General features: G+C 48.7%; 1 protein-coding gene across 5 annotated transcripts in view; it reads right to left on the bottom strand.

Moving 5' to 3' along the window:
* The window catches only part of GAB2 (GRB2 associated binding protein 2), a 93,420-nt gene extending 81,306 nt beyond the window's left edge, over nucleotides 1-12,114 (bottom strand). For 4 of the 5 annotated variants that reach the window (XM_064720176.1, XM_064720184.1, XM_064720193.1 and 1 more), the window contains exon 1: nucleotides 11,835-12,114. In XM_064720176.1, the coding sequence (XP_064576246.1) occupies nucleotides 11,835-11,906 (72 nt within the window). In that variant the 5' untranslated portion in view covers nucleotides 11,907-12,114. Of the gene's footprint in view, nucleotides 1-2,165; nucleotides 2,243-11,834 lie in introns of those variants that run through there. The other variant, XM_064720212.1, reaches the window with a different exon arrangement.
* Nucleotides 12,115-12,967: the final 853 nt, after the last annotated feature.

Genomic DNA, 12,967 nt, shown 5'->3' with positions numbered 1-12,967 from the left:
TGTACTGATTGATTCCCAGTTGAAGCCTCAGCCAACATGTTTTGCAAGCGTTTGAGGCAACGGCCTGGTCCCTTCAGGCCCTCCCTCCCTTGGGTTGACTTTGGAGGGAGTGTGAGGCAGTGGCTGAAAATGGCTTTGGGAGCAACTCTTTGGCTATGGTGCTGGATCTAGCTAATCTTGGACCAATGCACTTCCCATTACAGGTGGAAACTCACTAAAAAGGAAGAGGAAAGAGCCCTATCTCTTGTAAAGATCCATCCTCAACTCTAACTGCTTTAAACCTCAAAATAACAATTTTGTTCCTTTCCAGTGTTTCCTTTGTGCTATTGAATTCTAAAATTGCAGATATTCACATTATTTATCTCATCTACTTTATAAGGTGCAAATTCTGAGTTGGTAGGAGGAGGCAACTTCTCCCCAATGGCACATCAACAGCAGAGGCAGAACTTGCTGAAGGATGAAGAAACAAAAAGATCTTATAAGCTTCAACATCTGTGACCTGCTCCCCTTCTGCATTTGATGCCAAGGGGTCAGACGCATCTGGTCACCTCTCCCAAGCACAAATCCCGCCTCTCCAAGAGTGGGTTCCAAGATGGGATGGAACCTCACTCTCTTTGGTGATGTGCAAAATGCTTTGGGCCACTTCCCGAAGAAGGATCCTGGGGTGCTCCCATCAGAATCCCACAAGCCAAGCTGAAATGCTGTCCCCCCTCTGCACAGACAGCAGCCCTGAGGACTTTTATCAGGGCACTTTCTTGTTCACTTTCCTTGGAAGGTGGCTGTCCTTTGCTGCTTTGGAGGCTGTTGTGTAAAGTTTTCCCAGGCTCCTAATCACTCTCATCACCCATCTCCAAAGACGCTGGTGTCAGGGGTCCACCCACACACACATTGCTGCAGGATAAAGTCCTGATTGCTGGCAGGAAAACTTCCTGCTCCCTGTCCTGCCTCACTGCATGCACACAGAGGGCTCAGAGAAGGACCTGAACAGATAAAACCTCAAATGCCAATTTTGAACCCTTGAGCCTACATCATTTCTCAGCATCTCCTTCTGGCCAGGACAGATAAAAGGAGCCCTGTCAGTCTGTACACCCCATACCTTCAGCATCTCTTCTTTTCTTTCCTTTCATTGATATTATTTATTTATTCCTCTCCCTCAAAGGCTTTAAGGAGCCGTGATCACAGAGTGCCCACTGTCTGCATGGCTGCCCCTATGGATAACATGAGGCCATGCTGGAGGTAGCAGCAGGGCTCAGCTGCCAGCTCTGCGCCCCTCTCTCCTGCCACCCTGGCCCTGTGCCCTGACCCCCGAAACAATGAGCTCCTCTGTTCCCCACAGCCCGCTGGAAACTCCAGCCTGACATTACGTGTGGTGGGCAGTGGGCGAGGCAGGCAGGGAAGGCGAGACGGGGCAGAACAGAGGCCTCAAGTCATCGATTCTTCCTGGGTCAAAGCAAACGAGGTTTTCTTGGGAGCTTCCTATCTGGAGGGAGCTATTTAGAAACAACACAGTGACCCAGAATCAAAGAAGCTGTGTGCAGTTGATGGCATGGAAGTAGAGTGGCTGATTTATGCTGTCAATCAAGAAGGGGCATTTACAGAGGGACATTTATGGAAGGGGCTTGGAGAAGAGAAGGCTCTGGGGAGACCTCTTTGTGGCCTTCTAGTACTTAAAGGGAGCTTATAAAAAAGAGGGAGTTGTTACACAGGCAGATAGTGATAGAAAAGGGGGTTGAGTTTTAAATCAAAAGAGAAGAAATTTATCTTAGACGTTAGGAAGAAATTCTTTCCTGTGAGGGTGGTGAGGCACTGGAACAGGTTGCTCAGGAAAGCTGTAGATGCTCCATCCCTGAAGTGTTCCAGGCCAGGCTGGATGAGGCTCTGAGCAACCTGGTCTAGTGGAAGCTGTCCCTGCCCATGGCAGGGGGTTGGAATTAGATGATCTTTAAGGTTGCCTCCAACCCAAACCACTGCAATTCTGTGATTCTATGGTTTGTTACGCTTGCCCCTTCCTGTGCTGGATTGCTCTCAAACAAAGAATCTGTGGGCAAGAAGTGTGAGAAGAAAGGAGATCTGGAATTGCTGATGTGGCTTCTATAGGAGTGGTAAGGGAGACTTTTAAATGGAGAGGCAACTACCGAAACCCCAAGTTGAATTGCACAGCCAACCTTCTCTTTTCCATGTCTTTTCCATGGGGCACAGTTTCAAGCCAAGAGCATCCAGAGAGCAGTAAAACCACATACTTCTCCCTACAAATAAACAAAAAAAGTGGCAAAAGATCCTTAAATAACAAAGTGGGTGAAGATCTGAAGAACAGATCGGTAGCAATGACTAATAACACCATTAAGCATTGTTACTGAAAGTATTATGAGATTAAACAAATGCAGACAAACAAAAGCACTGCCCAGTTCTACAGGAACACACGGTACCAAAGCTCCCATGTACGTGCAACACAGCTCTTCAAAGCTGGAAGTTTAAAAGACACCCCAGAGTCTCCAGTAGAGAGGAGAGAAATGAAGGCTTACTAGTCACTTTTGGAAACGAGACATAATCCCTGGTTGAAAGTGGATTTAGCAAGTCAACTTGCAACTTTTGGCAGCCACAAGAAAGTCCACTGGCTTGCTCTGAAGGTCAGTGAGGAACCAGAATGGGTGAGGCAGCAGCTGGGATCACCAGCAAAACTTAATCACTGAAAATCCATGAAATTCAGAAGACCGCAAATCTTTGACTCAAAATGTTATTTCCATCTTACCATATGGATGCGGGACCTGGAACTCCACCAAAGAAATGTCTAAATGCCTTCCAAAGCAAATGCCTTTGGAAAATACCAGGTTTAAATGGAATAAGATGCATAACAAGTACTGAAATGCTATTAGGACAGTATCTTCAATCCAGAAGACACGATGGAAATAGTTTGAATGTGTCCAAAAGGCAAGGGGAAGCAAAAGAAAGAATAAACAATAATTTTTAAAGAAACCAACCAGAAGATAGTTCAGTCAATAGATATTCATTTCTGTCAATAGATTATTATTTCTGTAATAGAGAGAACAAACATACAGCATTTAAAAACTCAGAGGCCATGTGGAGTCTGGAGTAGGCAGAGACAGAAAAGCTTTTGAAGCAACAGAAAAGAAGAAGCAATCTGAACACTTAATACAGAAAAGTCTAAGAGCTGCACTCAATTGGTCCTGCCTCAAAACCAGATTTAAACTATAAATAAAAATGTTCCATTTCTGACCCAAGAGAGAACTTTCTACCCTGAGCACGCATCATTTTGGGGCGAGAATATTCACATTTGGATGGAGAAGTTCATTTCTAGGCATTAGTGTAATGCAGACAACCAGGCTGATGCAAGATTTCCCAAATCAGAACCTTCTCCAGGAAAAGTGCACAGGAACTCAGCAAAAAAATAGGAACCAAATATGAAAACACAAATCCAGAGATGAAATCAGCTCCCCCCTTTCCCAGGTTGCTGGATTTAGTCCAGATTCAATGGAGAAACAGGCACTGCTGGCTATCTTACACAGCAAGAAACATATGCTTCCAGCACTCAGATTTTCCTCCTGTCCTTCAAAGGCACAGCTTGCAGGCTAAAGACAGCTAAGAACAATTTTTTTTTTACCAAAGCTGCTTTTAAAATATTTTTAAAGATTTTCTACTTAAACACAGCACGTATTTAAGTTGCTGTGTGACTAGATATGCCTGATGGCACATATACGATGGCACCGTGCAGGCTGGCACGCTGACCTTGAGGAAATCCTCTCTGAGCATCGCAAGGTCGTGGCAGGCGCGCCTTGGTGCAACTGTGGCAGCATGCAAATGGTCTGGATCTCTTCTTACAGTCTCAGGTCTGTTTTTTGTGAATCCACACGATGAATATTTGTTTTTTCCATCACTAATCACAAATAAGAAAGAAAAGTGATCATAGAATTACAGAAGATCCTGAGCTGAAAGGGGCCCACAGGCATCACTGAAGTCCAGTCCCTCGCCCTGCACAGGACACACCCTGTGCCCAAGAGCATTGTCCAAATGGTTCTTGAACTCTGCCAAGCTTGGTGCTGTGAGCACTTCCCTGGGGAGCCTGCTCCAGTGCCCAACCACCCTCTGGGTGAAGAACCCTTTCCTAATACCCAGCCTAAACTTTCCCTGACACAGCTTCATGCCGTTCACTCAGTCCTGTCACTGGTCACCACAGAGCAGAGATCAGTGTCTGCCCCTCAGCTTCCACAGCAGCTGCAGACCACAGTGAGGTCTCCCCTCCTCAGTCTCCTGTTCTCCAGGCTGAACAACCCAAATATCCTGAGCTGCTCCTCATAAGGCTTCCCCTTCAGAGTCTTCACATCCTGGTGCTTCTCCTCTGGGCACTCTCCAACGGCTTTGTATCTTTCATACACTGGCACCCAAAACTGCCCCCAGCCCTCGAGGTGAGGCTGCCCCAGTGCACAGCAGAGCAGGACAATGCCCTCCCTTGCTCAGAGTCGGCTGCCAGGGCACTGCTGGCTCACATTCAACTTGCTGTCCACCAGGACCCCCAGGTCCCTTTCCTGGCACCGCTCTCCAGAATCTCACTCCCCAGGCTGCCCATACACCCAGGGTTGCCCCACGACAGGTGCAGAATCTGGTACTTTCCCTTGTTGAACTTCATATGGTTGTGACTGCCCAGACCTCTAATCTGCCCAGATCTCTCTGTAGGGCCTCTCTGCCTTGGAGGGAGTCAACAGCTCCTCCCAACTTATTATCATCAACAAAGTTACTTAGTATCCCTTTGAGTCCTGCACCCAAGTAATTTTTTAAGATGTTGAAGAGCACTGGCCCTGAGACTGAGACCAGTAGAGGCCCACTAAAGATCAGTCACCAGCCATGATCTGCACTGGCTGCATCTGCAGAGCCTCCCACATTCAGTGCCAATTCGCTGAGGTTTAACCCATGATAACCACATGATAACCACAAAGCTGGTTTCACTTGGCAGCAAGGTGGAGAAGCTACACAGAACGGCAGCAAAATGTCCCTTAGCTCTACTGCTGCTCTCCAGGCACCCTGAAGTAAATAAAAAACTCTCTCTCATTTCCTCCACCTCCTGAGATACATTTTGTCACCACTGTAAGGTGCTGAAAGATCCACCTAAGCATTATGATAGGAAACTAAGAGTTTAAAGACTTGAAATGATTACTGAAAGGAAGGGCCATTTATATTAAAAGCAGTAATTTCCAAACCTTTTGGGTCAACTCATCTCAGAGAGACCCTTGATGACCTTGGCAGCCTCATCATCCAAATCCCTGAGAGATGTATAATGTACTTCTCTGGACTAGCTGCAATCCATTTCCACAGCTTCACACATCCTCAGCAGCTTGCGAGCAGCTCGGAAGCCCCTGGCTCAGGTAGAAACCATAAAGCCAAGGTGACTTTCCAGCTGTGAGAATGACCCTGAACACAAGTGCAGCCAAATCACTGACTTGCTCTGTGCCTTGGTTTCCCCATCAGACCAGACCTTTCCTGGCAGATGTGGTCTCCCTAAACACAGCACGTGGAGCCCCAGTCGCTTCAGCTGCTACTGAAATACAGATAAATAATTTTTGTTCTGCCTTTGAGTCACTAGTATAAATTATGAGCTTCGGTCTGGTAAACACTTTTGCATCATGTCTTCCATCTGATAGTTGCTAAAAGAAAAAGGGGAAAAAAATTGTTTCAGTGTCACTTCTGCTCTCTTTCAAAGAGAAACAAAGCTGTCTTCCTCGCACACTTTCCCTAAGTACTGTTTGTCTTTCTTAAGTTCAACCTGTGCTTTGCAACCATTAATCTTTTATATCCACCATGGACTGCCAAGACAATCAGCCAACACTGAAGTCATGACAGATAGCTAAGGATTCACTCAAGCTGTGTGAGCAAAGCCAAAGTAGCAGAAAAATACACCAGCTTCACCCTCCCACACAACAGACGGACTCCTTACCTCTGTGGGCATGTCCACCTCAATTGATGCAATGCCTCAGAACACACACAGGTTAGCCCTAGCCAAACCAGTTTGGGTTTCAGCAGCTGAAGAGCTGCCCCAACACGTGTGTTGGCAACAAACAAAACAAAGACTGTCCACCTTCACAGTGAGCTGGGCTACAACAGCTCTACTGCTTCTGAGATTCATGGCTCCATGTTGCACCTTACAGAGGTGTAAGAAATGTTGGGTTAGAGGCACCTCAGGAGGTTTCTAGTCCAGGCTTGCTGATTTGACATTTGAGGTGTCATTAGATCAGGTCATCTGGAATTTTCTCTAGCCTAGTCTCGAAAACCTCCAAAGACTGAGACCCTGCAACCTCTCTAGGAACCTGTTCCTTTGCACCATGACCCTCTTATTGGAGGGGCATTCCAAAGACCCAACCTGAGCCTTCAAATCTGGGTTGTGGTTGTTGCTCCTTATCTTGACACTTTCTACAATCAAGAGTTTGACTCCATTGTTCCCACAACCATCCCTCAAGTATCTGCCTCTTACTAGATCACAATTATCATCATGACAATACATCACCACCTGGCTGTTTCCAGAAAATGCTACAGTGGGCAAAGGAATGCAGCCCCACACTCAAAAAATTACCCCAAACGGAGGGGGTAGGACCTCTTCCCCTCTTGTAGGGAAGAGGTCGTGTGTTTTGACTCATCAGCAATGATGCAGCAGAGAAACGAGTTAGAGAGTGGGACCTTTGTGCAGCATTGCACAAGAGAGCTGGTGTAGCAGGAGTGCTGGCAGGCACTGCCTTTGCAAGCAAAATGCACCCCTGACCTGCAAAACCTTCTCTGGTGGAGCAAGTGTTCATCCCTCCTGTGAATCATTGGGCAGATTACAATAGCTAAAATATATGATGGTCTTTTGGGATCAAGCTGGGAGATTACATGGGAGGAGCAGGGCGCAGCAAGGCACTCTGACAGATGGAATAAGTGCAAACTCATGGAGTTTCAGTGCAATCAAAACTTTCTACAAAGAACTTGTCAGAGGACTTCCTTGAGTCCCATCAGGAGATCCAGGTGACATAATCAGTGCCCTTAAGCCTCTCAGCTACCCCTCCCTGCATCCAGGCTCAAAACCCATAAATTCACCCAAAGCAGCACTGGAAGGAACTTCTGGAGAATTTGTCAAATTTATTCCACTGCCTCTAAACAGATTCAGCTCTCTGAAGTGGAGTTTGGCCAACCTGCACTTCAGAACTGCCACGATGGAGACTCCAAGCCCATCCCAAACCATCTGTTCCACTGCTCCACTCCTCTGGCAATCAGAGGTTAGGAAGTTTTTCCTACACTTGTTTCCCTTGCTGCAGCTCAAGCTCAGCATTTCTTGGCCTCCAATCACCAGCCATGTAGAACAGTTCGCCCCCTTCCCCTTCACAGCCACCTCTGGCATACTCCAGGACTGTTATTTCTCCTCTCAGGCCTCTCATCCCCAAACAACCCCATTTCTTTCAGTCTTTCTGTTTTCTATATCTTTGCTCAATTTTTGGTGCTTTTCTCTGGCATGTCTGCAACTGTTTCCTATTTTTGTTAATGGGTAGAGCTCCCGAATGAGGCATGGCACAGCTGAGCATGGGAGTGACTGATTAAAACTCCTTAGAGAGAAGACAGAAAAAAGGAGATAATTTTGCACAATACCTATCTTTTGTTCTTTGCTGCAGAATAGAGAGATGTTCTTTCTTCTCCCTCCTATAAAATTTCATCCCAATCAGCACTGTGCCAAACTCCACCTGGCATCTCCACTACTTGACAGCCTATGACAACCCTGCAATAACGGTCCTACTTCAGTCCATATCCCACATTCTCATTTAAGGAAGACATCCTCACAATGCATTTTGAGGTGGGATATGAAGGATCTACTTCAGGAACCAAAATAAGCCCTTCATCAAAGAGTTGCCCCTAGGAACAGGGCTGCAATCAGTAAATCAGCCCTTTAACCTCTTCTCGCTTGTCCCATCAGAGAGGAGCAGCTCTTCCAATGACCTTGATTAAACTGCTTTTGCTTGATGTAAGAACGAAACTGATGCACAAGGACAAACCCAGATAAACCAGCTGGGAGAAAAAAAAACCGAAACCCACAGCACTAGAGGACTGTACAACCGGCACACGATGAGAAGCTTTTGTTTTAGTCAGAACTGCAGACATACATCTCAGCCAGACAGAAAATACTCTGACTTCATGGCACATAAATGAGCAGGCAGAGCACACTGATCTAACGATAGGGAGCTGAGCTGCTCTACGACAGCACTTGTTTTTCACAGTGCTTCCCTGCCAGACAGTCCAGCCCCGAGCCCATCGTGCCGGGCAGCGGACAGACACAAAACACTGCTCCAAACCCACGTCTCACACAGGAGACAACAGACAGGCACGTCCAGCAGGAGAGGACCAGGAGACAGTGAGTCAGTACAGGACCAGCACAACATGCCCTGGTCTCGGCTGGCTGGTCACACAACTAAAGCCCAGGGTTTTATTTAGGGACTATTTTTTTTTTTTTTTAATTTTTCACATGTGCTTTAAGGAGGAGCCAGAAGGAGAATTAAAAGACAGTTCTGTGCTTTGTGGCTGTGTACAAGGAGACCCTTTCATGCATGAAAGTCAGAGAGGCAAAAGGTAGGAACAGGATTTTTAATAGGGTCTGTAGCAACAGGACATGGGACAATGGTTTTAAACTGAAAGAGGGTAGATTCAGATCCAGATATGAGGAAGAAAATTTTTTTAAATGGGGTTGGTGAGCCGCTGGCACAGGTTGCCCAGAGAGGTGGTGGATGCTCCATCCCTGGAAATATACAAGGCCAGGCTGGACAGGGCTCTGAGGAACCTGGGGTCTAGATGAAGATGTCCCTGCTTATTGCCAGGGGATTGGGATAGATGAATTTAAACCTCTCTTCCAACCCAAACCATTCTATGAATGTACAAGAAGTGTTTGTCTGAAAAAAAGCAATTAAGCATGAGGATGAGGGAGTTTGATGTCCCAAGCAGAGCAGAGGTGAAAAGTGGTATTTTGGTACTTCAATTACTTTTGACCTTCAATTGTTTGCTTAGGTTTTATTATCAATATTACAGTAGCATTTACAGCCAAACTGCCCAGAGTCTACATGCACCCCTGTCTGCAGTTATGAGGCTGAAAAAAGGCACACTTTGTCTCAATCTTTAAGCAGTCATCATTTGATCATTTGAATGTCCCTCAACAGAAAAGAAACTCACAACACTAATATTTCCCAGAGCGTTGTACAAATAGGTCTCACAATCTCACATAAACACAATCCTCTGAAGTGAAACAGAGCAGGCACTGCTGTAAATGCAGATTAATGCCACACAGATCAGGTGTGGAGAAGAGTCCCCTTTCCCAACCACCCTGGGTGGAAGTCAGAGAGAAAATTCAGTATTTTCCTTTCTTGCCACAGATCTCCTTGAAAAATAAAAGCAAAACAAAACCAGGCTTATAAAAGCACAGCACTTCAAGGATAGCGTTAGCAACACACCCATGTGCAGACACATACATTTGAAATGCACTTGTCAAAGGAAAAATAAATCTATCCTCTCCCCTGTGTCAATACAGCCAGAGCAGGAACTTCAAACCCCATTAGCAGCATCCTGCAGCCTGAGATTTCTCCTCTGAGATCTCAAAGCAGAACATAAACTGAAGGCATAAGGAAAGTGGCAAAGCCAGCGATTCAGCACCTTCCCTTTGAGGCCATACAAAAGCTGGCATAAACCGTCTTTTGTGCACAAAAACCAAAGTCCAGCCATGTGGGTTTATTGTGGACAAAGGCAGGTTTTACAGGAGGAAAGCCATCACCCTTAGGCTCTGGACAAGCAAGCTGCTCTGAGCTACACTCGAGGAGAGCCTGACCCACACACCAACACCCTAAATGCACACCACAGCTACATAAACACAGTATCAATAATAATGCATGAAAAAGCAAAGGGACGAGGCACCACCAAGTGAGACACAGTCCAAGCTAAAGGCCAACACTTTCAAATCCAGCCACTGATGCAGGAAGCTGGTGCAACTGGTGTGACTGGAAGGGAAGTCCCACTGACCACAGCGCCGGGACCGCTTCAGCGCAGAGATCCCCTCGAGTGACATCTGCCAAGCATCGCTTCCTGCCCCGCCGAGGCTGCGTGGGATGGCTGGGCACATCTCAGCATGGCTGCATTTCCTCTTGGGGCAGTGAGGATGTTTTGAAAACATAGGTGGCTTGCAAAGCACTTTGGGATGTATGTGGATGAAAAGCACTCTTATGCACATCGATAATTAGCACTAACCGCTGGCGTGTCACACCCTCCATGTAGAGCATTTAGCAGATTTATTCAGCTCTTGCTGGAATGCCAGAGCACAGGCTGGATATTCAGACAGTGATGTGAGCGCCCTTTCATGGGGCAGATGCTGGGGAGCTAATGATGTTTGATGAGTTAAGGCCATTGGTGACTCAGGATCAGCAATTAGTTGATTTCTGCGGGAGGAAGGTGCTTTGCTCCATTAAGCTAAAAGCATCCTCCACAGTTCAGCATGCACAAAGTCATTCTGTCCACCTCCCACAAAGCCTACCTACGTTCATTAGGGGGTTGATACTTCCCACATAAACACTCAGGTTTACCTTACTGGATTCCCCAGCAGTTCCACCTCTCAGCCCTGTGCCAACCTGATATTCCCTGGAAGAGCATGAGGCACACAAGGAAAGAATTGTCAAGAGCAACTGGACACACAGTCTAATGCAAAGGGATGTGGTACCATTGATATCTATGGGGCTGAACCCATTTTGGCAAGGCTAATAACAGTCCATCACAAATCAGACACAACCCCAGTCCTGCTCGAGCCTGCAGTACGGGACTACAGACATCCATCTCCCTCTCAAGGGTAGACAGTGATGCTTCCATCAATCAATAACAGGCACTGGGGAGACACCAGCTGCACTTGTTCTGCCTGCCATTCCCCAAATGCACACAGGCAAAAGCAACAGGACCAAAGGTTGATCTGGCTGGTGTCCCCCGAGGAAGGGAGAGCATCCAGCTCCCTTCCCAGAGGCTGCATTCCAGTCATCTGAAGGCTGGCTGAGGCTGGTCACTGGTGTCAGGGAGTGGGACCCTGGACATCGTGGGGAGCAATGTGCCGAGTCATAGGACGGCAGTGGGATTCTGAGCGCTAATGCTCGTGGCACATGGCAGGAGCGTCAGGCGGAGGACGCAAAGAACAGTTATTTCTTTCAATGAGTGGGGAATGTGACAGAGCTGGCATTTGGACCCTCTTTTTACAACTTCTTTGAAGTGTTTGATCTCAGCCGCTAACGACACAAAGGCTATCGAAGCGCTACTGGTGCTATCTTCAAAGGGTTCGGACGTTCAATGATTAATAGGAACCCTGCACGGGATGGGGGAGAGCGACTATTATGGGAGTGTTGGGGGAGATCCAAGATGCGTTAGTACCTTTACTCTTTGGGACAAGGTACTCCCAGCCTCCCCTAAAACAGACGACTTCAAAGGCGGGGGTGTGACGGTCGCAGGTCCCGGGTGAGCGCGGCCACCGCGGGGCGCAGCCCGAGCGGCCCCAGCGCCGAGTGTCCACTCCGGCCGCGGCCGTCACCGCCCATCGCGCCGGCCCGGGGCAGGAGCAAGCCGGGGGCTCCGGGATGCTCCCACCCGCTTTCCCCGAGAGGCGGGGAGCCAGGAGCGCTCGTTCCCCGCCCGGGCAAGGGGCACCCCCGCCCAGCCGAGCCTCCGCGGCGCCGGGAGAGGCGGCGGCAGGTGCACCCGGGCTGGCGGCGGAGGAGCGGGGATGGAGGCGGGGGGATGGATCCCGGCTTTCCCGGGGCCGGGGTAAGGATGAGATGGGGTGGGCAGAGACTTACGTATCTCCGTAACTTCTTCTCCGGCGGCGACTTTCGGAGCCAGCCCGAGCACACCACCTCCCCGCCGCTCATCGCGGAGCCGGGCGCCGCCGGGCGCTGCCTCCCGGCGCTCAGCGCCGGCCGCGCCGGCCCATGGAGGGCGGGCGGGGGTGGCTGGCTGGGTGAGCGGACGGATGGATGGATGGGTGGATGGATGGGTGGAGGGAGGGAGGGAAAAAGGGAGGGAGAGATGGAAGGATGGATGGGGGGCGGCGAGCGCCTCCCCCCGCCGCCGCGGCCGCTCGGCTGCGAGCGGGGAAGCAGGAAACTGGCTCCTTCCCGGCTCACCACGCCTCCGCCCGCCCGGCGCCCCGCCAGCCCTGTTAAAGACACAAACCCCGCGGGGAGAGGGGCTGCCCGGCCCCACGCCGCCCCCGGGGGGCTGCCGCTCGTCCCGGCCCCCCTCACACTCATACAGTGCCTACAGAGAAACTTATAATGCTGCAGCAGGTGATCTCGAACAGCGCAACGTTTCCGTAATTAAAAAGTAGAGCTCCTCCCAGACCTCTCCCCCGTAAGGTTTCATTACCCCAGGACCCTTCCTCTCTCTTGGTGGAAAAGGTCCTTCGCACCTCGGAAAGGCGAGGCTGGCTTTAGCCTCTCTGTGCTCAGGGGCTTGTGCCTGAGATGAAGGTGCCATAGGAAAACAAAGAGGTTGAGCAAGAAAGAGCCAAACACCAGTGATGCCAAAAACCCTCCTGGAGAAAAAAAATAGCAATAAAAAACCACGAGGGGAATCAATAAAAGCTTCGTATTTTATTATTGATTTTTAAGTAATGGAGCAGTGGCCACTGAAAGGGGGTTTGACTGCCATTGGAGTCTCATGCAGACAAGCCAGGTTTTGTATTACAGTGTATTATACCCTGGCTGAGATTCACTATCAACTTTTAGATCTAGAAACACTGTACATTTCAAAGCCTGATCCTCTCCTCCCCTCCCCAGCTCAGGCAGTAATAAAACGTCTCTCTACAGCCCTTCGAGTTAGATTATGCTCTAACCTTGCTTTCACTGCACCCTTTAAAGCAAAACTTGGGCATGGCACCCATAAAAAACTGAGTCCTCTTAGCCCACGCTTATGTGGAAAATGCAACAAT

The sequence above is a fragment of the Zonotrichia leucophrys genome, chromosome 1 (assembly GCF_028769735.1).
Source record: "Zonotrichia leucophrys gambelii isolate GWCS_2022_RI chromosome 1, RI_Zleu_2.0, whole genome shotgun sequence".
In the NCBI taxonomy this organism is placed as follows: Eukaryota; Metazoa; Chordata; class Aves; order Passeriformes; family Passerellidae; genus Zonotrichia; species Zonotrichia leucophrys.
Note: the sequence above shows the minus strand (reverse complement) of the source record. Positions and strands in the feature narration are given on the sequence as shown.